General features: G+C 32.3%; 2 protein-coding genes across 3 annotated transcripts; one reads left to right on the top strand and one right to left on the bottom strand.

Annotated features, from left to right (window-relative positions):
- Nucleotides 1–3,063: 3,063 nt before the first annotated feature.
- Nucleotides 3,064–20,927, top strand: LOC143223645 (sodium-dependent glucose transporter 1A-like). Its single transcript, XM_076451852.1, is given in 5 exon segments — nucleotides 3,064–13,468; nucleotides 14,363–14,491; nucleotides 14,977–15,133; nucleotides 16,034–16,404; nucleotides 16,406–20,927. Coding segments are annotated over 5 exon segments (1,506 nt in total). The 5' UTR covers nucleotides 3,064–13,405; the 3' UTR covers nucleotides 17,192–20,927.
- A 395-nt stretch (nucleotides 20,928–21,322) lies between these two features.
- Nucleotides 21,323–24,734, bottom strand: LOC143223644 (mitochondrial import inner membrane translocase subunit Tim29). 2 transcript variants are annotated; one of them, XM_076451851.1, is made up of 4 exons: nucleotides 24,254–24,393; nucleotides 23,898–24,065; nucleotides 22,498–22,599; nucleotides 21,323–21,717 (listed from the first exon to the last, which is right to left on the bottom strand). In XM_076451851.1, exons 2-4 carry the CDS (start codon nucleotides 23,941–23,943, stop codon nucleotides 21,335–21,337), a joined length of 531 nt encoding a protein of 176 aa, XP_076307966.1. In that variant the 5' UTR covers nucleotides 23,944–24,065; nucleotides 24,254–24,393; the 3' UTR covers nucleotides 21,323–21,334. The 2 variants fall into 2 exon arrangements, with proteins under 2 accessions (XP_076307966.1, XP_076307965.1); XM_076451850.1 differs by lacking the exon at nucleotides 23,898–24,065 and having other exon boundaries at nucleotides 24,254–24,734.
- Nucleotides 24,735–25,229: the final 495 nt, after the last annotated feature.

Here is a 25,229-nt window from a genome sequence, read left to right as displayed (position 1 = left end):
ATCAGATTCAAAGAACGCAAGAAAGCACTTTCGCACGGTTTTTTAAACACTGCAAATTAAATAAGCACAACATAACCATAACTAAATACAAAGTAGAGAAACAATTGCAAACGAATGCAAAATCAAAAAAGTCCAACTTAGACAAAACCTCAATCCAAAATTGAACCAATACGTATTTATATTAATAAATAACCTAACATCTAATTGCAAACTCCCCTACAATCTCGTACCAGTTTACACTCTCCTCCCTAGGACGTGTGCCCAGCAACGTTAGTTGCAAACTTTCTTTGTTAACACGAGGATGTTTAAAGAAGGTCAAAACGTTGTTCTGTACTTTATTTTAATATCCATACCAGTCGTTTTTAGAATACAGAGTATATCGAGTGCTATTTAATAATGGGCGAGAGAGAGTGATGGAAAGTTTAGTAGTCGTACCAGTCAGTCAATGTTTAAGATCGTCTATAACTGTCTTCAGTTTTTACACGTTACAGATGTTCTAGACCCCTTTCCATACAATATGAGACACAACTAATCTCAAAATTGAATAAGTAATATTTTTACCACTCTGTCTATTCGTACTTAATTTTTCTTTTAATTTTGTTTTATATTTAAAATTATCCCCGAGGATACAGTATTGTATTATGTTGATACTGTGATAGTCGGCTAATTTCTACTGATGAGATACCGGTTTTTGTTGTTTGTTTGTTGTTGTTGTTTTTTTTGTGGGGAGACTTACATGATGTTTGATTATTTGTTTTGAATTTCCTGTAGAGTTACTACATGACTGTCTGTACTATACGTTTCCAAATTTAGCAGTATAGACTAGTTGGAAGACAGCTAGTTAACATCACCCATCATCAACACTTTGACTACTCTTTTACTAATGGTCAATAGTGAGTATATATTTAGTTATGGGGATCCGTAAGTTGCCAGGCCCCTGTATTTGATATACATGTGAATCGTGATGCGTTTGCTTTGTCATTGTTCATTATCGGCATTTACTAGGCCTGGCATGGCCAAGCGCGTAAGGCGTGCGACTCGTAATTCGAGGGTCGCGGGTTCGTGCCCGCGTCGCGCTAAACATGCTCACCCTCCCAGCCGTGGGGGTGTATAATGTGTCAGTCAATCCCACTATTCGTTGGTAAAAGACTAGCCCAAGAGTTGGCGGTGGGTGGTGATGACTAGCTGCCTTCCCTTTAGTCTTACACTGCAAAATTAGGGATGGCTAGCACAGATAGCCTTCGAGTAGCTTTGTGCGAAATTCCAAAACAGCATTTACTATATTTTGGTTAGTAAGGCAATTGAAGGCATAAGCCGGAAGTGGATATAGCACCCACACTTCATAATTTTTGTAAATCGTTGTTTGACAACTTTTTTGTATAGTGGTGCGAATGGAAGCGAATTGTGTCATAGCTATGTGGCCTTATGTTTCTCTTTACTATTTTTTACCGCATAATAGAGCGGTAAATCCACATAAACGTCGCAGACTTTGTGAAATCAGAATATGGATTCACGCTCAAGTAGACCAGTTCAGTAAAGAGCTTCATTTGAGCTATGAAAATTACTGCTACAGTATTAACGTTGGCATGACAAAGCACTATTAATTAGCTAAGAATTGTTAACGTTTTTCACAAACTTATTCATTGCGTACGACGGTGTACACAATATTACACTAACAGTGCTAACAACTGTGGTAAAGACGGTTGCCGATGTTATACTGAAATATTTTGATTTTTTTTAACTTTCTTTGTATTTGTTTTCAGTTTATTACATAAAGATATTGATTGGTGAATAGCATGACATAAATTAATAGATGGAGTAATTTTTTCAATTAGGGTTACAAAGAAGTGTTTTACTTTGATGCTGTAGTAAAATGCTGATTGTACTATTTCGCGGAAGATGTCATCAAAGCTGTGTTTGTGACTGAAGCGCCTTAACGCATATTGACGTCAAATCTTTTACTTTAATTTAATTAATCTGCTAGTTATTCTGCTACAGTTAATCAAATTTACCCTGATATTATTGCAAAACAGTGTTGTTGGTTTTGTGAGTAAAGGTACACAACTGTAGAAAAGCGCATTTTTAAACCTAAGTTAAAAGAGTTTTGATAAAGAACAGTTACACTAAAAATATTATAAAAACGTCGAAATGTATGTTGAAAATATACACATATGATTAATTACTGTAAGTATGACTATTAAGGTTCACCGAAAGATCAGAAGTAAGAAACGTATTTAAAGTTTATAAAAGTTGTGGAGCTAATAAACGAGTAGTTATTAATTATTATTTTTTGAATCCATGTAATGTAGACGTTATTTTTCAAATCAATATAAAATACACAATTTAAATAGAATAGTTTTAAGTAAAATACTTAAATGGAATATAACACATTTAATCATAATCCACAGTTTGAGTTTCCACAAGCTGGCAGACTTCACTGTGTGGCAATATGAGGTTGATGGGTGATCTTGGTAAATTAAAAAATTAAAGTGAATTAAAATACAAAATAAAATACATTCAATATTGGAGCCCAACAGCCCATTTTTCTAGCTCTTCATAATAATAAAAAAATTCAAGATGTTTTTAGGTTAACTATTTAAACATTGTTACCAAAAACTGGAACATACAACAAATCCTTGGCTTATATATATTAACACAAGTATTAACATGTGACAAAAGGTTATTAATCTATTGAAAATTTGAAATTAACTAGCTAAATAACTAAACTTTCCATGCAGTAAAAGTTTGAAAATTATGCATTGTAACAAATGAATTCAGTTACTAACCAGTCCAAAATTAATAACTATAAATAACAGAAAAACATGTTTTCTTAAGAGCAAACTATATATAGATTCTTTAAGCTTAATGTTTTACAGCTGATATGTACAGTTTTACAGTAAAACTTAATAGATTAAAAGAAAATCTTATTCTAATTTTTTAAATCCATGAAAATTATTTTTAATTTATTTTTGAATGTGTTTTACCACAGTTCATCTTTTTTCTGAAGTGAACAAATATCAGTCAGTTTTTGAACTTGTCTCTATATTTTTATAAAAAAACTTTTCATGTATTAATGTAAGGTATATTTTTAATATTTTAATTTAAATATTTGTTGAATGCTCGTTACAGTCTTCAGTCTGTTCCAAGAAAACTTAGTTGATGTTTCAAGCAATTTGTGTAGAGGACAAGCTGTGTTGGAGAATTATTTTATAAGTTGTGATATATAATGTACTAAGAGTATAATCTTAAAATATTTTCTTTCTTCACACAAGTTCTTTGATGTTGGACAGTTACTAATTTTATGATGCATCTGTAGACATTCTGTATCTTCTAACTATGTGGCCCAGGAAATTCATCTACTGATGAAAATGTTTTTTTCCTTCAGTTGGCCCAGAAACTTTCTTAGACTGTCATAAATGTTATCAAAGAGTATACTGTATTAGTCATTAAAATATAACAGTTGTATTACGTAATCCAAATGGCAACATAACAAATTACCATAATCCATTTCTAGCAGTTAAAGCTGTTGTCTTTCTATTTTCTTCATTGACTTGGACTTGTCAATATCAACATGTATCATCCAATGTAGAAAACCATTTTGATCCAGATAGAGCAGCTAAAATAGGGTCAATCCTTCTTTGTGATGTCAGTCACCTTCTAGTAATCTACATAGAATTATATGGACCCATCCTTCTCCTTCACAAGTTTAGTAGGTGATGTCTAAGGACTAGTAAATGTTTCTATTACTCATTGTTTGTTCATGGCTTCTGTTTTAGAAATAGGAGTTGTCTAGCTAACTGACACATTATCCTGCATATACAGTATCAGTTTAATGAAGTATTTTTAGCCTAATTAATATAATCTGTAACATTGAAAACCTCCATGGATCTGGTCACAATTTTGTACGTGAAGTGGTACGTTGCCCTCTTTTAAGATTTTCACAACAGACTTCCTATATCTTGTCTTCAGTGTGGAAGTTCTACCTACACAGCTTCATGTCTTGCAGTGTCACATCTAGACTAATTATGTTTTGTTTTCTTCATGACTGTTATTTATGATATCATTATTCCAAAGATTTGTGAAAGCTCTTCCAACCATCTGTCTTTCAGGACATGTTGGAATGTTTGGTTGTATTATTGCCCAGCTAAACATAAATGTATTCTAAACAACTCCAGGTATGAGTCATTTACCTCTTGGTGGGTACATTGACTGCTCATTTTGTTGTCACTGAAAGTTAGGCTTATGGTATAGTATTGTTATGTGTTGCACAATAATTTCTTATTCATAAACTGTGAAGCTCTTTGAAACTAGCCTTACCTCACATTCATGTGTCTGTCTCAGACAGGCTCCAATATGCATTTTTCATCAACATTGAAACCCATAGATCATAGAAAAGCTACCAGTTTTTTTCCTTGCTAGAACTTTTATGGCTATTTACTCTTTGCACACTTTTCCTTCTTTATCTCTGAAGACAATTTGCCACTTTTAATTACCTGATTAAGTCAAGTTATTGTAACTGTAGAACTAATATATGTGTTGGTCAGCACACTCCAAGGCTTGCCATAAATATACTCGTTGACTTGCAGACTTATTTCTTTCATCATTTGAGTCAAATGGGGTATACTCAACTGAACTTTGCCACATAAATCTAGCTAGTTACTGTTTTATGAGATGATACCTCACCTCTGTACATAGAATAACTATATCTCTTGCACATTTACCTGTTGAATTTGCATGCTACTATTTCTAAGCTAACTCCTACCTAAAATTAATATATTTAATATAAACTGAACTGGTTCACGATGACAATGATGCAACAGTAACCCTCCACTGGTAGGAAAGAAACACAACCTCCATGCACAGTAACTCCTCTCAAGCAGTTACATGCAAAAGAACTTCATTCTTTTCTTTAGCATGTGTTTATTACTTTGTATTTATGTTCAATTTACCAAAATATGTAATTGTCAAAGACACTTGAGTTTTCATTCTGCCTTTGCCTTTTTTGTTTTCTTCTTTAAAAGCACTGTTTAACATAGTGAATTTTGTACAGACTAGGTTTCCTAATTTATCCTGTGAAAGTACCCAAGTTACAGACATATTTGAACAATGGCACCTGGAGGCTTACAACCATTATATAGCATGTTGTGGCTTCCCTCATGCATACTGGGCCTCCTCTCTTTGTTTCTTTATCCAAAGTCCTCGGTTTGTGAATAACCATGATGTGCTAAATTTAGTTGACTGTTCCACCCCTTTTGGGTTTACTTTAAATACCAACTTGCCAGTCAGGGAAAATTCTCATCACTTTCTCAGGTTTGTTCCATTCTTTATAATTTTTTCTGCATCTTTTGATTCTTTTCATCTTTACTCCATGAATCAACTTTTTGGGATTATTTCATCTTTCCTCCTTCACCTCATATTAGGGATCATGCTTGTTTCTTTTACAAACAACTCTACACTTTTACATGCATGTCCCAAATTCTTGACTCTTTTGTCCTGATCTCCAACTATTCTTTTTCTCTTTTCTGGATTTCTAGTCCTTAAAATTTTTTTTTGCTTACATACAGAGTGCACATCTTCTCTATTTTGCTCTCTAAGTTTCCAGTTAAGATCTTTTTCATATATCTTTGTCCTCCTATATTTCATCTCTTCCCTCCACCTTTGGTTAGAGACACTTCATTGTACTCCATAGGTGTTTTCCTGAGAAGTTTGTTCCATTCTCTCTACCATCTTAGTTTGTACTACTTTTGCCTTGTTGTTCCATATTTAGTTCCTCAGCTGTTGGGACTTGTTGAATAAGGATACATTCCTCACTAATTCACACCTGCCTTCCTTTATATCTTTGTGATGTTAGTTTAGCTCTTTTTTTTCTGCCCAAAATTCTTCAGTAGTGTTCCTGTTTTACTGAAGACCCATACTGAAGTGGTCCAATATCAGTCACCCTTATTATCTCTGATTTCTTGTCTTTCTCAACCTCACTCTTTGACTGCTGTTTGTCAGCTGAGTTAGTTTAAAACCACCCTTTCCATTCCAGCTTTCAGGTCATTTTCTTCCTCTCATTCTGCTACCTGGTTCATTGCTCATCTCATTGGTCACTGCCCTATCGATATTCATCTGTCTCACTTCACTAGCCTTTTGTCTCAGGTTTCTACTGACAGATGGTTTTTTATGCTTTCACCCATGGTCTCTCTCCATTTCCCATTACATTTTTTCTTCCATATGACCAATATGTTATTAGGGTCTTTTATACATTATTTAATTAAATAAAAATTAATTAGTGCATTACTACCATTAGCATAAAAAAGTAGGGTTAAGTGGTATAAACTATCAACAGTAAAAAAAAAGAAAAGGTTGGGTAATTATTTTATTTCTTATTTTTTATGTTCATTATTCATTATTATAAAAGTAACTAAAAATGTAAAAATAAGGATCTTTTTAGGTTAGTTGAGGTTAGATTAGGCAAAATAAATAATAATATAATGAAAATATTTCATGAGGTATGCATGCAAGCAGCTTGTTGTAGCTTCTGTGTAATGTAATTCGATAGTGTAATGTAAGTTGCATGTTCCGAGTAATTTGTAGCTTCTAATGGCATGAATAATAGTTAGACAGGGTTCAAAGAGTAATCAAAAGGGCAATGAAACAAGAGTTTAATAATAAAAAGATGTATACTGTTTTGAGCTTTAAGCTACTTAAAATAAACGAATGTTATTTCTTGTTATGACTTGAAGTCATTCTAGAAAGAAAAGTGTGATTTAAAATTTTTTTTGGTGGTTACAAGGTCAGTTGACCAATATTCTATTGAGATAAGATACAGAAAATAGAAGGTTGTACTGAAAAAAAACATTTGAAATGTATTTAGGAGGTTTTAGGGATTACACAAAGGAAATTTGAGATTTTTGAGATGAAGAAAGGTAAACTTAATCATAACATAAAACTTACTTTTCACTCAGACTATTCAAAACAAATACTCGAGATATTAGTGGACAATCTTTTATAGAAATACTTCATTAAAAATATTTTTTTATATATGAAAGACTTATAATGTTAAGCAAAAGACTGCCAAAGTTTGTGAAGATACAAAAACTATATTTAGACATATTAAATCTATATAGACTAAAGAGTACAAAGAGGTCAAGTGCTCAGTCAAATTGAGTTAAGGGGCATCCACTTCAGGACTCTGCCTTTGGATATTATACCTTCTCTACTGGGCTCTTTTCTCTTGTATCTGTCTTGTCACTTATGTGTTGTGGGAGCTTTGTACTTGAGGATGGATTGCTTCTTTCAGCTGAACTAGGCTCCATTCTGGTTTCTTGTTGGTTGTGCTCTCAGTTGAACACTCATCTCATGGATGGCTTTGCCTCTTCAATCAACTCCAGTTTTTTCTCCCCATTTCTTCACCCTTTGACTCTGGTTGTCAATGCTTTCAACCAAATTAGTCTCACCTTTTGTTGTTTGCCTGTCTTTCTCTTCAACTCATCCTTTGGGTTCTCACCTGAATATGAAAAACTTCTTGTTGGGTTCTATTAGTGGTGCCTCTTTGGCTAGTTCAGCTCTGGTTTACTTCTTTGTTTGGGATCCAGGCTCATTCCATTCTCTATGCAGCATATTCTCTGTTGCTTCCACCTCACATGTCTCTTTTTCATCTAGGAGTATAATTCCTTCCTCTGAATGCATAGGATTTGTCTGGTCTATCATATGTAGTGGTAGATTGTAATCATGTAGTCTTCTTAGTTTGTTCCTGTTGCCATACCACCCAGAGTTGGCTTTAGAGATCACAGGGCCCAAAGCAGAACTAGTTTGAAGGGGTCTTCTATTCCAGCCAATATAGGCAAAGGGTGTGGGCCACTAGAGTTCATTCTTAGATTCTCTAGGGTTTGAGATGCCCTGAGATGTATTCTGGACTACTTAAGATGTCTCTTTTTTTAAAAAAATAAATCAGAATTTTGATTTTTGCTCCATTTTAATTCAGTACTTACACATGGCCCTTTAAGGTTGTATTTTAAACTGTATAGATCAGTGTGATTATTTGGTAAAACACAATGTATGTAAATCTGCATGGGTATCTATGTGCCTACTTAATCACAATTGCTATAATAATAACTCATTGATACACTCTGAGTTGAAATATTTTAATTAAAAACTGGATGACTCATACTTATTTTGAACAACATATGGAGACATCCATCATGTAATAAATTTCATTTGCAATTCTCTATTGATTTTTATGTATATGAGGATATAATATTTAGGAGAATTATTATAATGAAATTAATACTAAACAACTAACTTTAGGGACCAAATTGTTATTAAAGATAAAATATGCACTCACCAGCATGTCCTCTTAAATTTGGACCTTCTGAGATTTTATAAAATTGAAATCTTTGATGAGATAACCAAAGTCCAAGTCTCTAGCGTGTTTTCAACAGACAATATAGTCAAGTTATTTAGCCACTTTTTCAGTACTATTGGTGTCTGGTCATTTTTATAGGTTTTAGCTTGGAAAATCTTTTTTTATTTGATGCAATGGTCATTGGGATGGTGAGCAGAATCTAAAGAGAAATCCAAAAACAGAAAACATCTGTTGACTGTATCTTTGTTATATGAATTTGGAGAGACAGATTTCAAACATTCCATCTCTTCAGCAAGCATATATACATCAATATTACAATTTTTTGTCATTTTTGAGTACTTTATTTAGTTCAGTGTACATTGTTTTCACCTCTGACTTTTGTAACTGGTGAAATTTGTATGTAAAGTCAAATATCTCGTGTGTTCTCAGTTATTCAAATCTGCTATTGAGAGATGAAATAGCTGTGCCCAATACTCTATTGAAGCAGTTTATATGGAAAAATCTGCTGTGCACCTGTGACACTGGGAATGCCATTTATGCTTATCACACTTTATTCCATACCACTTTTCCCTCTTCTACACAGACTAGTTTGTTTCTCCCCCAGCCTTTTCTGCACAGGAGGGTTTTATCTGTGTCTCAACTTTATGCTCATGTAGACATGGATTGGCACTTATGTCTACTTCAAAGTTACTTGGCATGAACTTTCTCCTTTTTGGATCCCTACCACTATCTGTTTCCACTCTGAGACCCTTCTTCATCCAGGAATGTATTGTCTTCTGCTTTTACCTGATGGACCTGTCAACTCCTCCCATTGGTATTTTCTTTCCAAAATGTTGATGCACAGAGGAACTTTCATGTTTAATTGCATCAAATTCATCACTTATCTTATTCTCTTGTTTCTCATCTTCACCAGCCCAAATCATTCAGGCAGACATGTGAACAGCTTCCCATGTTTGTTACTCATTGTCTGACATCTCATCTCTGGCAGGATTTCATATCCCTCCAGTTTCCATTTTAATCCACTTGCAATCTTGGAGATAGGTATGTTTCCTTTTTTTTTCCCCTTTCTGTCTACCATGATCCTGTCAAATGTCTGGTGTTGCCTCCCAGGGTATGATTGTTTCTCAAATCTGAACCAGGCTAAGGGTAACATAAAGCACTCAATTTATCCAACTTGACTTTACTAGTGCCCACTGTTGAGATGGGATGTTCCACAAAACCATTAGAGGTATCCTTATTGCATATAACATTACTCAGTTGCCTGCTACAGACTGTACAGTTCCAAGGAATACTGCAGAAGAAGCCACACCAGGGAAGAGGCTGCTCACTTCTTTGGCTCATGCTTGCTAGCTTTTAAAAACAGGGTTCCTTGGTCACTTAGTGCATTTTCTTCAGTAAAAAATCTTTCTGGCAGGTGTCTGATGGGGATCCAGGCACTTCTCCATGCTTTCCCAATGTGAATTCCCCCATTTCTAATGGAGCACTAAAACCATTGTCATCTACCAGTTTCTAGTGGCTGGGGCAGTAGACTTTGGAGAATTCTTCTTTAATTGGACTTAGCACAATATGATGAGAAGCAGGGAGGTGGTGATGACACTGTTATTGTAGTGGAGGACAACCCTACATCTGTCTAGTTCAATTGAGGTGAGCATGACCTTTATAGCCTGATAATGTCCTAACCACATTTCATATATTAGTTCAATGTCTACTTGGATGGATGGTCATGTTATTCTATCCATCCTTGCAACACTTGGAACTTTGTGTTCTGGTTGAATAGCATACCCTGGATGAGATAAGATGTGGTCTTCCATGTGCATGCCCCTGTCTTTTGGTGTCACACTCTGTAGACTTTCTGTTTGAGTACTTTCTGAAGGGAGCTCATCTAGATTTAATTTTGCACCATTCCCCATCCTTCAGTTCAGTGTGAGATTCTAGCTAATATTTGTACTGAGAAGAGATACTGTTTCAGACATTAACCTTTTTTGTAATTTAAAAATGTGTTTCCAATAGATACTCATCTTTCACACATTACTTCTACAACTTCTTCTCATCCAATTTAATAATGAACTTATTTTGAGTGCAAGTGCTTAAGGAAAGTTATTGTGCATGTAAGTTGTGTTACCCTCTTATTGGTGCATTGCATGTGGATGTTGTCATTAATAAGCACAGTTCATGTTAAATACATACACTTTAGAGAGGAATCAGCCCAAGACTAGTGACATGCAAATGTATGAGAAGGTGAGTATCTATTGGAAATACATTTTCAGATTAGGAAAATGTAGATGTAGACTTTTTAATGTTTTGTTGTTCATGTGTTCTGATCAGGCTTTGAGACTCATCTTTAGGCTGTTGTGTCCTTCTTTTATTATTAGCTGTTAATTACTAATTTTTCTCACATTTATAACAGTTACCTTTATCAGATATTCTTTAGAAAGACTTTTAAAGTTACTCGTGAAACACCTGTTGTTTTATGGTTCATTTTATCCATTTTCTTTATCTGGTTCTCTAACCAATCCTTACAGTTCTTCTGCACTATCATCAGGGGCAGTTGATTTTTCATTACTACTCAAACTATTGATCATGTAACTTAAATGTTCCACTGCTAACTGTGGATATTATTGTAAAGATCTACAGTTAATTAATTTCAGCCAAATTTATATATCCTTGTTATTGGTATGTATTAATTGGTCATGTTTTAATTAATCCATCATTTGATATGGAGTATCTGGGTAAGTTAATTAGGAAAGCCTTTTGAAATCTTCTGCAAGTTTGGCTAGGTCTTATCATTCCTATCTACCTTGTCCCAAAACATTGCTCTGGATATTCACTTTTAATGTGTCATTCTAAACCTGTTGTGTAAGGCAGCTAGCAATGCTTGATAGTTGTCACAGCTCTCAAATGGATAATTGCTTATGGTTGCTGAAGGTGGTCATCTTGAATAGCAGAAAGTTAAATAGCTTGTTGTTCACTGAGTCTGATATGTCTTCCATAGTACCTTTACATCATGGTCTGTTAGTTTCTTGATCATATAGTGGTTTTAGACTGACCAACTAAATTCTGGAACTTATTTTGGTAATATCATGGCTGGAGTAGTCTTGCAGTCACAGATGTCACAGCAGTAATGGTAAACTTGTGTAGATCAAATAGCTTTTCTTATTCCACATTTAATAGTAAATGGGGTTTGAGGTTGGAATTCTTCAGTAAATATAGAAAGAGGCATGTTTGGTTTGATCTTTGTGCTTTTCAATTAATTTTTAAATGTTTTATTCTATCATTGCTGTTCTTTTCTACTCCATTGCTGGTATAATATTTGTTCTTTTGTACATTGCTTTTGACTTCATTGATATTCTTTTGTACTTTCTCAGTTTTGTCATCACAGGTTTTTTTGTACTTTTTCAGTTTTGTTATTGTAATTCCTCTGTACACATCTAACAGCTTCATTGTAACATCACAGTTACACATCTAACAGCTTCATTGTAACGTCACTGTTAGTTACACATCTAACAGCTTCATTGTAACGTCACTGTTAGTTACACATCTAACAGCTACATTGTAACGTCACAGTTAGTTACACATCTAACAGCTTTATCGTAACATCACAGTCAGTTACACATCTAATGGCTTTATCCCTTACATCATATTCTTCTGTTAATTTTTTCATAAATGTCTTCTTGGTCTTTTGTTAATTAATGTGCTTCATTCTTCTAATTTTACATCTCTTCTTATTTGTTTTGTAAGTTTCTGTCTTGTTTTTATTTAAATTTTTCATCTTTTTCTTCTTGATATTTCTTTAATACTTTGTCTCTGTTTTGTTTACTTTCCAATGTTTCATCATATCCTGTAAACGTTTGATTTCACTTCATTCTTCTGACATCATCTTGAAGATTTAGTGCAAATTCTATTTTATTTTCACCAAAATAATCCCACTTCTGATACTGGAGTTGTAACATGCTCTATCATTATTTGATAAAAATAATGTGGAGACTTGTATATGTAATGATCACAAATTAATCTTCAATAATATTTGCTGCATACTATATTTACTAGTAGAACTAACTTTACATAGGTTAGTATAAATCCCTCAAGTGTACACTACAAATTATGATACAAAAAGTTAAAAATAATTGCTCAAATTATTATAAAAGTACCTTATATTTTAACCAATATTTCACCTTTGCAGCTTCAACAGGGTTAGTACATTTACAAATATACTCTGTAATCAATAAAATATAAAGATTCAGACTGACTTACTGTGTACTTAGCTAACTGAACTACTGTGGCATTTTAGATCACTAATTGTTTCCTACTTACTACATTAAGCTTCTGTATGTTGTACCATCATTACATAATGACAAACACCCTCTAGCAAATATTGAAATTAAGATATTAAAAATATTGTTTTCATTAATATTACTGAAAATATTCTGTTGGTATTGAATGTTTTATCTTAGTTTAACTTTTCCACAAAAATATTTATTTTTACCAGTTATGAAGTTAACTGTTGGTATGATGTGTTATCTTTTTCAGCATATTCTGTTTTTTCTTTTATAGAAACAGTATTATAGAAATGAGGCTTGTAACGAACTAAATGTATATCAAAAATGTCCTTTATCTATGAATTTTTTTGGTTACTAAAGCTGTTGACATGTTTTCTCATAACAACTTCAAGTATTTCCTTCTAATATGTGTTAACTAAAGTTTCATTCAGATCTTATACCTTTTGTATTGTGTAGTGTTTAAAATTAGTGAAACACTTATTTTAACTGATATAAAAGTTTTGTTGTATCAGTTTGTGTTCAACGATACAAATTTTACTTACCACTATATGGAACTGTATCCCACTTAAGCACTGTTAAATCAATGGCTCTGCATAAGTCCACTTCATTTAGACAGAGATTAATGAAGAGTGGATCTGTCTAAGCCCAAAGCTCTTTGCTTTGTTTCCACCATGGAGAATCAAACCCTAAATTTGAGCATTATACCCTAAATGAAGCTTATTGCTGAATTATAAGAAGATATAGAAGAAGAGAAACTTATCTGAAGCAAGAAACGACAATGAATTTGTTTACAATAAAACATTTTCAAACTGCAAATCTTTACTTTGCCTTTGTGGTCTTGGTGAGTGTGTTTTAATATTTGAAACATTTTTTTATCCATCTGTCTAGATAGATACAATTTTTTTAACCCTCTGTCTAGATACCGTATTTTCTGCCTAATAAGCCGAATTTCTGGCCCTAAATTTTGGACCTGATTTTTGGGGGTCGGCTTATTGGCCGATCATTCCTTTCGGAAATTTCTTCTTCTTAGGAAATGTTTTTATTTTGAAAATTACCATAGGCGGTAATTTTGTCCCATCAGCAAAGCACGTTAAGACTACAGTGAAACGTTGTTTCTGGAATTTCATTGGTTACCTAATTACAGTGAGTGGAGCCAATAACGAATGACATATTGATTCCATCTCTGTCTCAATATGACACGTTCTGCTTTACTACAGAACGCCAATGATCACACACAACATGCATGCTGACGCTGAAACGAGACTAAGAAATCATTTTGAAGAAACTTGTCACTTCTTAAAAATGGCTTTGGCTTATTGGGTGGTAATAAGCAAAAACCCTCATTTTCAGAGCTGAAAATTGGCCTCGGCTTATTAATCGGAAAATACGGTACATAGTTTTTTTTTTTTTTCATCTATCTAGATACATAAAACAGATTGCATAAATTAATTTTCTGGGTTATGTTAAAACAGCTAGAATAAAATACCTGTGTAAAATTGAAATAAAGTCTGATATAAAACAGGTAATGTACATCTCTGCCACAAATATAAGAATTGTCATCTTACATTATGCATATTTTAAGTTTAGTTCTGTAGTTGTTCTAACATGTAATATTTGAATAGTTGTGAACAAAGTGTTTTAGATTTTAATGAAGTTTCATTTAGGTTTATTTCATATACAAAAATTGATGTAAAAATATACATCTTAAGAGTAGTTAATTTTGTCATATTTTTAGGGTATGGCTCTTGCTATCACAGGTCCAACTCTTCTTGACCTGGAACTTGCCCTAAATACAGACACAGAACATATTTCCTATATCATTGTAGGACGAGGTATTGGCTACCTAAGTGGATCTTTTGTGGGAAAGTTTTGTTTTTCTATTTCATTTAAACTATAAACAAAAAGTTAAGTCTTATAAATTGTGGTTTTGTGGTCATAATATGTATTTTTTAAATATATCTCACTGAAGAATGAACATGTGCATGATTTATAAAAGTAACATTCATTAGTTTGTACCTCAAAACTGATATGAAATATATAAATACTATTAATGTTACTCTCATAAATTGCTTGTTTTGAAGTTGTAAAATTAAGGATAGTTTTAATTAAAGAAAAAAATACAGCTCTGACATTTCACACTTTATAATCATTTATTTTTTTCTCTGGATATAAGAAGTTATTTTCATTTACTTTTCAAAGAATTCCACAAATTGTGTCATATTAGAGTAATGAATAAATGTAAGAACATTCATCTTCCACACTCTCATATTTTAGTTTAGTATGTGTACATGACATGAACACTGGACTGGGAGATTATTGTTTAACTGAAGTGTTTTTGTGCTTTCAGGAGGTTTACTGTTTGACCGGTTTAATAGAGAAGTGCTGTTTCTTATTAACCTTTTGTTTCTGGTAATCACAATAACAGCTGCCCCATGGTGCAGAAACCTGATTCTGCTTATTGCTATAATGGTCATTGAAGGTTTAGTCCTGGGTGCTATAGACACAGGTGTGTTAGTACATTCTTTCACCATTGACATGTATGTAACCGTAGAACACGTAAGATCAAATCCCCCTCACTTTCAACAAATGAACCTTTCTTCATTAGGAATAAAACTATTGTTATTTGCAGTTATTTCTTGCTCTGTTAAAGTATGAGCAGTGATGTGCATCTAAAGTTAGGGCATCTATCATTGAAATTAAAAAAATGGTGTATATATCAAGGTAATCCTTACACAATGAATTAAAAATACTGGTATGTACCTTCAACAGGTGAAATATATATAGATAACTACTTCATTGTTTTTATAGGCCTGTAATGTTAGTTCTTTTAACAATGGTGAATAAATCCTGATTTCCATATTAATACTTTGGCTTGTAAAATTCAAATGTATTCAGTTATCCCACTAGTAATATATATACATATGCAGTAATTAGATTGTAAATTCTTCTGCTAGTGAAGTATAGAGTCTGTGAAGTTACACAATTCTGCCAGTAAAATAATGTTATATATACTTTTTCTTCTAATTATTAAAAATATGGTCGACTGTAAAAACTGTTGTTGTTTTTTTAACCTAGATTATAATTTCTAAACCTTTTGTATTATACAGTGTACACTTTCAGTATTTTGAGCTTGACTCCAGTTTCATATAATAATGTGGGTAATGCATGACTGGTTTCAATAAGGTGTGTCAGCACACACTTGTGACACAGAAATATTAACTATCCAATCTCATAATAAATTATTTTTCAATAAAGAAACAAATTTCTTAGCTGTGAATGTATTAGCTTTTAGCCAGAAAAATAAACAGACCTTATAGCTTTAAATAAGGTATTTGATTAAATGTTTGTAAATACTATATTGATGTTGATATATCAAGGAAATAAATATTCTTTTTATTTTCCACAGGAGGGAATTGTTGGTGTCTCCATCTTTGGGGTAAAGAAAATGGGCCTTACTATCAGGCTTTGCACTTTTCATTTGGTGTGGGAACATTTATAGCTCCTTTACTAGCTGAGCCTTTTCTCTCTCGTGTAAAAGAAAGTTCAGAAACTTTGAATATGACAAATTCATCAGCAGTTTGGGAAGTAGAAGCAAATCTTTCAGAAAAGAACGATACTAACACGTTTCTATACAACAATTTATTTTCACCAGCAGGATTGGAAAATCATGACAGATTCCAAGTATTTGGCTTTGAATATGCATTTATAGTAATTGGAGCATTCACTTTTTTTTGTGTTAATTTTGTTTTTTGTTGTTTTTGTGTACAAAAACATAGATAATGTCCCTGTACAGACACAGAAAGCTGAAGGTTCTCAGAAAGTGGAATTACGAGTGATAGTTTTTATTCTTACTGTTTGTACTATTTTCATGATTTTCTATGCTGGGTTAGAGGTTACGTACGGGCAGATGATTGCAACTTTTGTTGTTGTTGGACCATTAAAGCTATCCAAATCGAAGGGTTCTTTTATTACTTCTTTCTACTGGGGCACCTACACTTTTGCCAGAGGAGTAGCAATCTTTATCTCTATGAAACTAAGTAGTTTTGTTATGTTAATGATCGATATTTTCATTGTTCTTGGAGCTAGCTTACTTCTTGTCATTTTTGTGAGCTCATCGGAAGAAATTCTTTGGGCTGCTTCAGGACTTCTTGGAATTGGTATGGCATCCATTTATCCAAGCATTGTCTCATGGTGTGAAAAATACATTGTAATGACCAACAAAGTGACATCCACTTTTGTTGTGACCACCTCACTTGGTGAAACAGTTTTGCCTTTATTGGTGGGTCATTACATAGAGCACACCCCCATGTTTCTAATGTATGTGATGTTAAGTGGCATTATTTGTGCTTTCCTAGCATTTCTTGTTATTTGGCAGTTTGTATACAGACAAAAAAGTAAGTATAATATTGATGAGAGAAACATGTCAAAAGGAGAAAATAATCATTTTGAAACAGTTCCGACTAAAGTTACCTTACTCAATGAACTAGCAGCACCAGAAGATTCTAATAAAGTGGAAGGATCTGAACTAGTACCAAACATTTATAATACAGCAGAAACTGTTTAAAAAATTCTTTACTTAAAAGCATTCAATATAAAGTTTTCTTAATATTGAATGTTAAATACTTGGTTTGATTGCAAAGCTTAAACAGTGTAATTCTTCACTAATAGATTAATAAATAGTAGAAATAGCAAAGCATTTTTTTAAGCATCAGTGTATTGGTTTCATTAATATAAAGGAAACTAAATTTGTACTACTAAACTTCTCACTACAGTAGTTAGTTAAGAATAATAAAGTTTCCAGATTTAATTTAAATACAGTTATTTATAGGGCAGTGAAAATGTAATATAATACGTATTTTGTGTTTCACAAACATCAAAACATTTAAAGTTTGAAATATTAAATTCTGCACATTTTTTTTGCCATCAGAATTTCTTGTAGTTATTTGCCATAGTAATGAGTAATTAATTATTCATACTGTATTATTTTTTTGTCATTTTGATTAGTATTGGTGACCATATTTGTTAATAAGTTGGATACCAAACCTATTTTGCCAATACTTTCCAGGGTTCCACTAGTCATTTACAATTACTTTTTTTAGGAAGAGAGTATATGTAGTGGTCATGTCCCAGCCAATAACTAGCCTTTTAAAACGAAAATAAAACATGACTCACCAAACTAGCATGACCCCCAACATCTTAATTACTTGCTCACTGGTGAAATGTTTTTATTTGGAGCCAGGGGAATAATCCCACTGAAGGATTGTACAACATAAGAATGCTTTTCATGACCCACTGTGGTCAGTACATGATACTTATGTAATAGTGAGTAACTCCAAAAGGATAATGAAACTGCAAGGAAACACCTCAGCTTTCTTAAGATGTTTTCCATAATGCCTCAAATGAATAATACTTTACTTCCATCTCTGTAATTACTTTTTTGTTGTTCTGAACATTTATTTAATAGCCTGCTATACTCTGAGAGAGGTGTTTGTCCTCTAACTTCTCCTAAAGCTTTTGCATTTGAACCTATCATATATGATTTAACCAACTAGGGATGATTTGGGACGTTTCAGAAACAAGTAACCTTTCTTTCATAATCCATAGATTTCATAACTGAAGTTCTAGATAAATGTAGATCAGTCAGTATGGTTGGCCACTAGGAGGCAGTGATGGAATTTCTTCAGTTTCCTCTTTCATTAGATGGGGTATACCTATAGCCTATTTACTTTTAACCATTACTGATATATTTAGGACAAAAACACTATATTCATAACTGGTGAAACATTAATTCTAGAATTGCATTTAATTTTCAAATCCCATCAATCATGTGAAGGATTTCTATTTTACACACTTTATACATATCTCAAGAGATAATACTGGGTGGTGTTGACTGTCTTCCTTCTAGTCTGTAACTTCAAAATTAGGAATGGCTAGTGCTGATAGTTTTTGTGTAAAGGGTACTTCTATGTAAAAAAACAACAAAATTTTCTTGTTCTTACTTTTTTATGCAAATTCTTTTCCTAGTGCATTTTTAGAGTTCACTTTTGAGTTGTAATTATTATTTATATATTTTGACAACAACACAATGCAACCGTTGTGCCAGTTCTAAGAACAGAACAGAACATGAAGAATGTGGCTCTAAGTAGATTGAGTAATGCTTTATTTAAACAATGTTTGTATATGTAAGATATTAGGTTGTACAATTATTTTGATCCTAATATGCTGTTTTCTGATATGTATCTTTTCTTGAATGTTAATTTACATCATATGTTAGAATTTCAGTTGATTACAGTTTAAATATTAAATTTGGATTCTTCTACAGTTCTAGCCAACTTAGAAATACCACAGAAAATATCTGACGATTGGAATTTTAAACCTCACTGGTACCTTACATACAGATAGCTATATAGTCGAGAATACAAGACCAGAAACCTTTAAGATTCATATATAGCCATCCTGTTGACTTCTTTCCATTAGTTGTTCAAACTTAAGAACTTTCTAACACATGGGCTTTGTCCAAGTTTTTGAAATAAATAACAAAATTGGTGGTTACCTTTTTAATGTGCTCAAAGTATGAGCCACGTTCAGCAGCATTGTGTCTTGAGTTTTAGACCTTTTGAAGTGTAGTATTACATAACTATCAATATTAGTGAAGGGTAGGCTAAAGTGTGTTAGTATCAAAGGCAATAAGAATTTAATGGAAATGGTTTGAATTTATAAACAAGAGTAGAGAATAGGAAAAAGCTAGAAACAGCTCCTCATCAAAAGGTTTCTGACTGAAGTTATAGTGCTGCTTGAAATTAAAGCAGTCTTTCTCAGCTTATTTTTTGTGTGTGACTTTATAACAGGACTAGCAAAAATTAAGCTCTTTATTTAGAAATCAGAGAATTCTATAAAGATTATGTTTTTGTTTAAACATTGGAACAGGGATCCATTAACAAGTTATTAGGGCCTCTAGAGAACTATAGTTTATTGTATATTGATCAGTGATGAGCCACATGGGGGAATGACTTAAAAAGTATTTCATAAAAGGAGCATTACAAGGTACATATTTTCTTTTACTTGGACTTTACGTGATCAAACAGATAAATGTTTTGTGTATCACTGGAGTCTGTGAAAATATTAGATCTTTCTTTTAAACAAACTTGTATATTTTAAAGTGTGAATAATTTGTTCACAAAAGGTAACATACCAATTTTCTTACCATGTCATATTAGTCCTTTTATTCTGCCAAATGGTTAAGACTCTAGGCATGTAATTTAATGATTTTAAGTAAAGAGCCTGAATTTTGTGTTCTGAATTTCTTAGAATCACATCATTCTGGACCAATACATACTAACATAATGCAGAATATGTTAAGACATTTTTGTTACTTTGGTTTGTTTGAAATTTGAAACTAAATACAATGTCCATTTTTGTTTAAAAATGATGTCCCATCCAAAGTAGAAATTTTTAACTAAATAAAATTATAATTCACACAAAAGCAATTGTTCAAACAGTTAGTACTATCATTAAGTGTCTCAACCCATACTATGTCTTTTGTACCCCAGCTAGCCTGTTGAGGCTGGGTAATGGGCAAAAGGCCTCATTGGCACTGGACACAGCAGATGTAGTTCATATGTTATTATTTCTTGACTTCAACCTGCAAGTTCTTATACTTAATAATGTTGCCTTCTCCATTTTTTGTTGTGGTAACATGAGATATTCTAGGATAAAAAATAATAATTACTACTTTACCATCTCTCCTGAATGTTATATTTGAAGGTTCAATTCTATTTTCTAATGGAACTTTGAGTGTTATTCTTCTGTTTATTTATTAATTAATCAATTTTATGTCCAAAAGACGTTAACTTTCTTGGAACAGTGACTGTTGAATAAAGATTTGTTTCACTTGAGTCAGCTTCCATTAACTGGCTATGACATGATGCTGTTGTAAATACAACCTTACTGTATGTTGCTATATGAATATTGTACATAGAACTGAATGCACATACATGAATGACATGTTTATTACCATGATCGCTGTTCCATATAAACTACATGTAATTACTTTATATCCCCCATAAAAAGTTACCTAGTTTTTCAGTCAGATATAAGCTAGTTGTTATGGTGATGCCATCAGTGTGTTTATGCAAACTAATACATTGCAAACACATGTTAAAAACAGAATTTCTAGAATAACACAAAATAATTCTAATTGTAGACAACTAAAATCTGTTGAAGTCCACTTCTATTAGACTTAACATGAGTTTAGCCTATACCTGATAAAAAGAGAAGAAACTTGTAACTTGTATACGTTTTTGCTTTATTTTAGTTAAGGCTGAACGTTATCTCACTTAATACTATCAGTAAATCAACTTATTAATGTTATTCTATGACCTAATGCTAGACCCCTTTAAGAACTTTGATAAGTTTTAATATGTTGTACAAAAGAGTACTAAAGTATATTTACATCAGCTGAAATGAAAAACTGCATTTTCAGGACAGACAAAAACTGAGTAATATAACAGTTTCTAATTAACATTTTTGTTTCTATAGTGATAAAAGTTGTGTTATATTGCTGTTGAACACTTAGTTTCCCACAGACCTAATCTGCTTTGTTAATTTGTAGACAACAGGGCCAAAAACATGAATCTCTAAATCTGAAAAAAGGATAGCAGTAGTAAAGAAAAAAAACACTGCTTAAGACATTCTATAAAAGGCATTATTATTGTTTATTCCACTCTTCTGGGTTTACATCATAATCAATCATCATTTTCCTAAGGTTCCACCATGTTCCAAAAATTCCAACATCCACAATCCTTTCATAAAATGTCAAGTATCTTGGTTTTAAATAGGAGCATCTGGCATCATAAAGACTACAGTCTGGGTGGTAGTCGTCTACCCATATTACAGAAAATGGTCCACAACTTGCCCTGTGGAGAAGACCCTGATTGTAACAGTTCAGTAAGTATTGCATGTGACCATCTGACCTGGGGTTTCGAGTGGAATCACTGACCAATGAAAGTTCGTTTCTACACAAGATAAGACTATTCTGAAAAGACGTTTCATCTGGATTGGTTTGAATAGCGTAAACTAGCATTCCAAGAGCTGAAGAAAAAAAACCAAAAACATTTTAATATGACAGGACTAACTAAACCTAAAAATATAATACATTATAATACTATGCAGAAAAATGTGTTAATTATCTAAGAAGTTAATGCAAACTAAGATATATTTTCAAAATTCCACAAAGTATATTAAAAACCAATGTATACCAATTATGTAACTTGGAAAAGTAACCTTGTTATTTTCTTCTTAAAATTTATTATCAATAAATGGTACTAAAGTAGTTCATCAATTATAGGAACAAGACTTCAATTTTTAGTGTTTAAAACTTAAGGAAAAAAGAGCAAATAAAACAGAGTTTACTGCAAAAAATAAAGTGTTATGAGTAAATTAATACAAGTCCTACCTCAACTACTTGTTTATAAAAAGTGAATGCTTTCATGGCTGCCAATGGTATATGTAATAACTGAAATTCCTTACTAACCTAAAGTCATACCTTAAAGTTTTTCTTATTTCTCACAGAATAGTTGTAATGCTGTATTTAAAATAGTGTATTCAATAACTAGCCAACTAGAATACATTTTCATTGGTCTTCCATATCACACAGGTTTGACATTTAATACAGTTTGTCTTGGTTGTTATAATGTTGCTGTCAGAAATATGAGACATTTTATAACATTTATTACTTAATAAGAATTCGTGGAAACAATTCAGTTGAGTTATAAAAGAATAAATTGTTATATTTAATGTTACTGCTGGTAAGTTCCACATCTTCACAACTATTTTAAACAATAGCCCACATCTAATAAACTGTTACATTACCTGACAATACCAGTACTGTTTTCTTAGGTTTAGCCTTGGACTCTTCCCATGTTTCAAAAGCCACTGTTCTATAGTCTTCACCAAGGGACTTCCAGAACCCAGCTTTAAATAAATCATTTAAGTATTTACAGACAGTGAATCACAGAAGTGAACATTTCAAATGGAATATTAAGTATCTTTATAGTCATATTAATGACCAACAACCAAGTTTTGGAAACAAGTGTTTTTAGTTTTTCATAACTGCAGATGAAGTTTGAGTTCCACTAATACAACTATTTAAAGTCTACTTAAAGGTTGTGCCATTATATCAGTTCACTGTTTGGCATTTCTTCTAGTCTAAGCTAGTTTAAAATACATCACAAATGACCAAAAAATATTTTATAATGCAAGGCCACTTAGTGTTTTTCTCTAACTATTTCATACAATTAGATTAACAAGTATTACCAAACACAAAAGGAACAGCTAATCTATTTGTAGCTATTCACATCCATATTAGGATGGTCCTTATTTGCAAGTAAAATGTCAGATTAAGCAATCTCTCACCTCCTAAATTTGTTCCAATGTACAAAAAACATGAAATGTCAAACTTCATTTATTCTGGACAATATCTTATATTTTAGTATTATTCTACAAATGTAACTGTCCAAATAATTGTCAGAACTGTTTACATAAATAACAAGCAGTGGCTAGTTACTTGACAGCCAAGAATATTTCAAATACTGAATACAAGAGTAGAAATATTTTAATACTGAGAAGTGACAACTAACTCTTTACTTGGTTTAAAGGAGTAATATATGTAATAAATTAGTCTGATTAGGCTTCAAGCTTGATGAAATGATCTGAAATAAAACATTGTACTCAAAAAATAAGCATCCATTTTTATTATTGTTTAGTGTTAATTGAAATGTTTTGGCTACAAGCTCTGAGGTACAACTGTCAAAATACTAATTATCCAACAGTCCATAATTTTATCATCATAAATACTGTTAAGCTTCCAGTTAATTTACATCATTTATAAAACATTTTTTGTAATTGTCACTAATATCTTATGGCTATTAATTATCTTTATTATTGTTGTAGCCCATGAATATTTAAGTTTAGGGGCTACCAAGTAGTTATAACTGAAAGATCTTTTCCAGCTACTAGGTATCTAGCCATTGTGTAAATAATAAACACAACAGACTGCAAATACCTCTAAAGCTCTAGTTTTTATAGCATAAATTTCATGCCAGTGTTTCACTTAAAACAGTATGATGGACTATGGTATAAAAATTTAGTGATAATGGTATCCAGTGAATGAACTCTTACAATAAAATGAAAATACTACAGCTTATATAAAATTATAAGGTTGGTAAAATAAGAAATACCTTTTCTTTAGTTGCTGTGAATGAAAAACTCACCATCTGAAAGTTTTATGACTTTAGTCTTCAAACCAAGCATGGACATGCATGGTTAGTATAAAAACTACAAGACACTGGGCGCGATATTCATATTACACCTAGGGGGTTTCAGTAGTCATTTTCAAACTCTCAATCATGAACTGTTGGTTAACTTTCTTGTGAAGCTGTCTAAATACCAGTATTTGAAAATCAACATATCCACTGAAATACATCTCAAACTAATCAAAACTGTAAAGTGCAATGAAGATTTATAAAATATACTTCATAACGATAGAACTACAAACACGTTTATACTACTAATACCTAACGTTAATATTTAATAGCACTGCTAACTTTTACTATAACTAATATCTCACCCCATTTTTCTACTCTTCCTCCTTTTAGTTTTTGTGGTAAACGCAATTTTTCCTCTCTATATACCTTTAAACGAGAAATACTGTCTTGAAACCTGCCTTTAAGACCTCCAACATATTTACTAATAATATAGTTAAGTTTATACTGTTCATAATTCTTCGATCCCTTTGACTTTGAGAAGTTTGAAAAATTATGGCGTAAGCCTACTTGCCATAATTTCGCTGCTGACTGATGCAACATTGTTAACGGTATACCTTAAACAAAAAACAACTAATTAAAGTTATATAGCCTTTGATTCACAGAATTTACAAAACCATTTATACTCTTCTAACAACAACAAATATATCTATACATAAAATTGTGGTTTCCATTACACAGTTGTAAGAATAAGAGTACCACAACATAAACCACAGAATACTTCTGGCAGCATTACTATGGCCCTGTAAATGAACCAGTGATTTCACACAATTGTAATTAACATGATACCAGTACGAACAATGTGGCTATAGCTTCTTTTTTTTTTTTTAATTCTACTGTTGTTCATAAAAATCATAAAAAAATCCACTAGTAATCTTAAATTAAGCTCTACAGTAATAGAATTTATTAGAAACGCTTTTTAAGCATTTGAGCACTTCATCTGTTTTACGATAAATTAAACTTCCATTTGGTTAATTTCTATCACCAAATATGAAATAAAAAACTCAGTGGAAATCACAAAATAGCGAATTAAATGTTCGTAAATACTACAACCAACTAATTTTAGCCTTAGTTGCATGAATGATTAAAGCCACGATAAAAGATGTTCATTTATGTTTAGAATTAATCACAAAGCTGCGTCTATCTATTATGCCTGCCATGGATATCGAAACCCTATTTCTAATGGTACGAGTCCGCAGACAAACTACTGTAAATGTGTTCATACAAGAATTAATAATAAAATTACATATTCTGTATTGTAATACCAAGTACAATACACAC

This window comes from Tachypleus tridentatus, chromosome 8, assembly GCF_004210375.1.
Source record: "Tachypleus tridentatus isolate NWPU-2018 chromosome 8, ASM421037v1, whole genome shotgun sequence".
Lineage (NCBI taxonomy): Eukaryota > Metazoa > Arthropoda > Merostomata > Xiphosura > Limulidae > Tachypleus > Tachypleus tridentatus.
This window is presented reverse-complemented; position numbering and strand designations above follow the sequence as displayed.

Bases quoted from the DNA above. Each gene is read 5' to 3' on its own strand.
- LOC143223644 (XM_076451850.1), bottom strand. From the start codon at position 24,491: ATGTTGCATCAGTCAGCAGCGAAATTATGGCAAGTAGGCTTACGCCAT. The intron at 22,600-24,253 runs GTGAGATATTAG...ATTTATTTAAAG, and splicing joins AGGAAGAGTAGAAAAATGGG to CTGGGTTCTGGAAGTCCCTT. The intron at 21,718-22,497 runs GTAATGTAACAG...TTTTTTCTTCAG, and splicing joins AACAGTACTGGTATTGTCAG to CTCTTGGAATGCTAGTTTAC.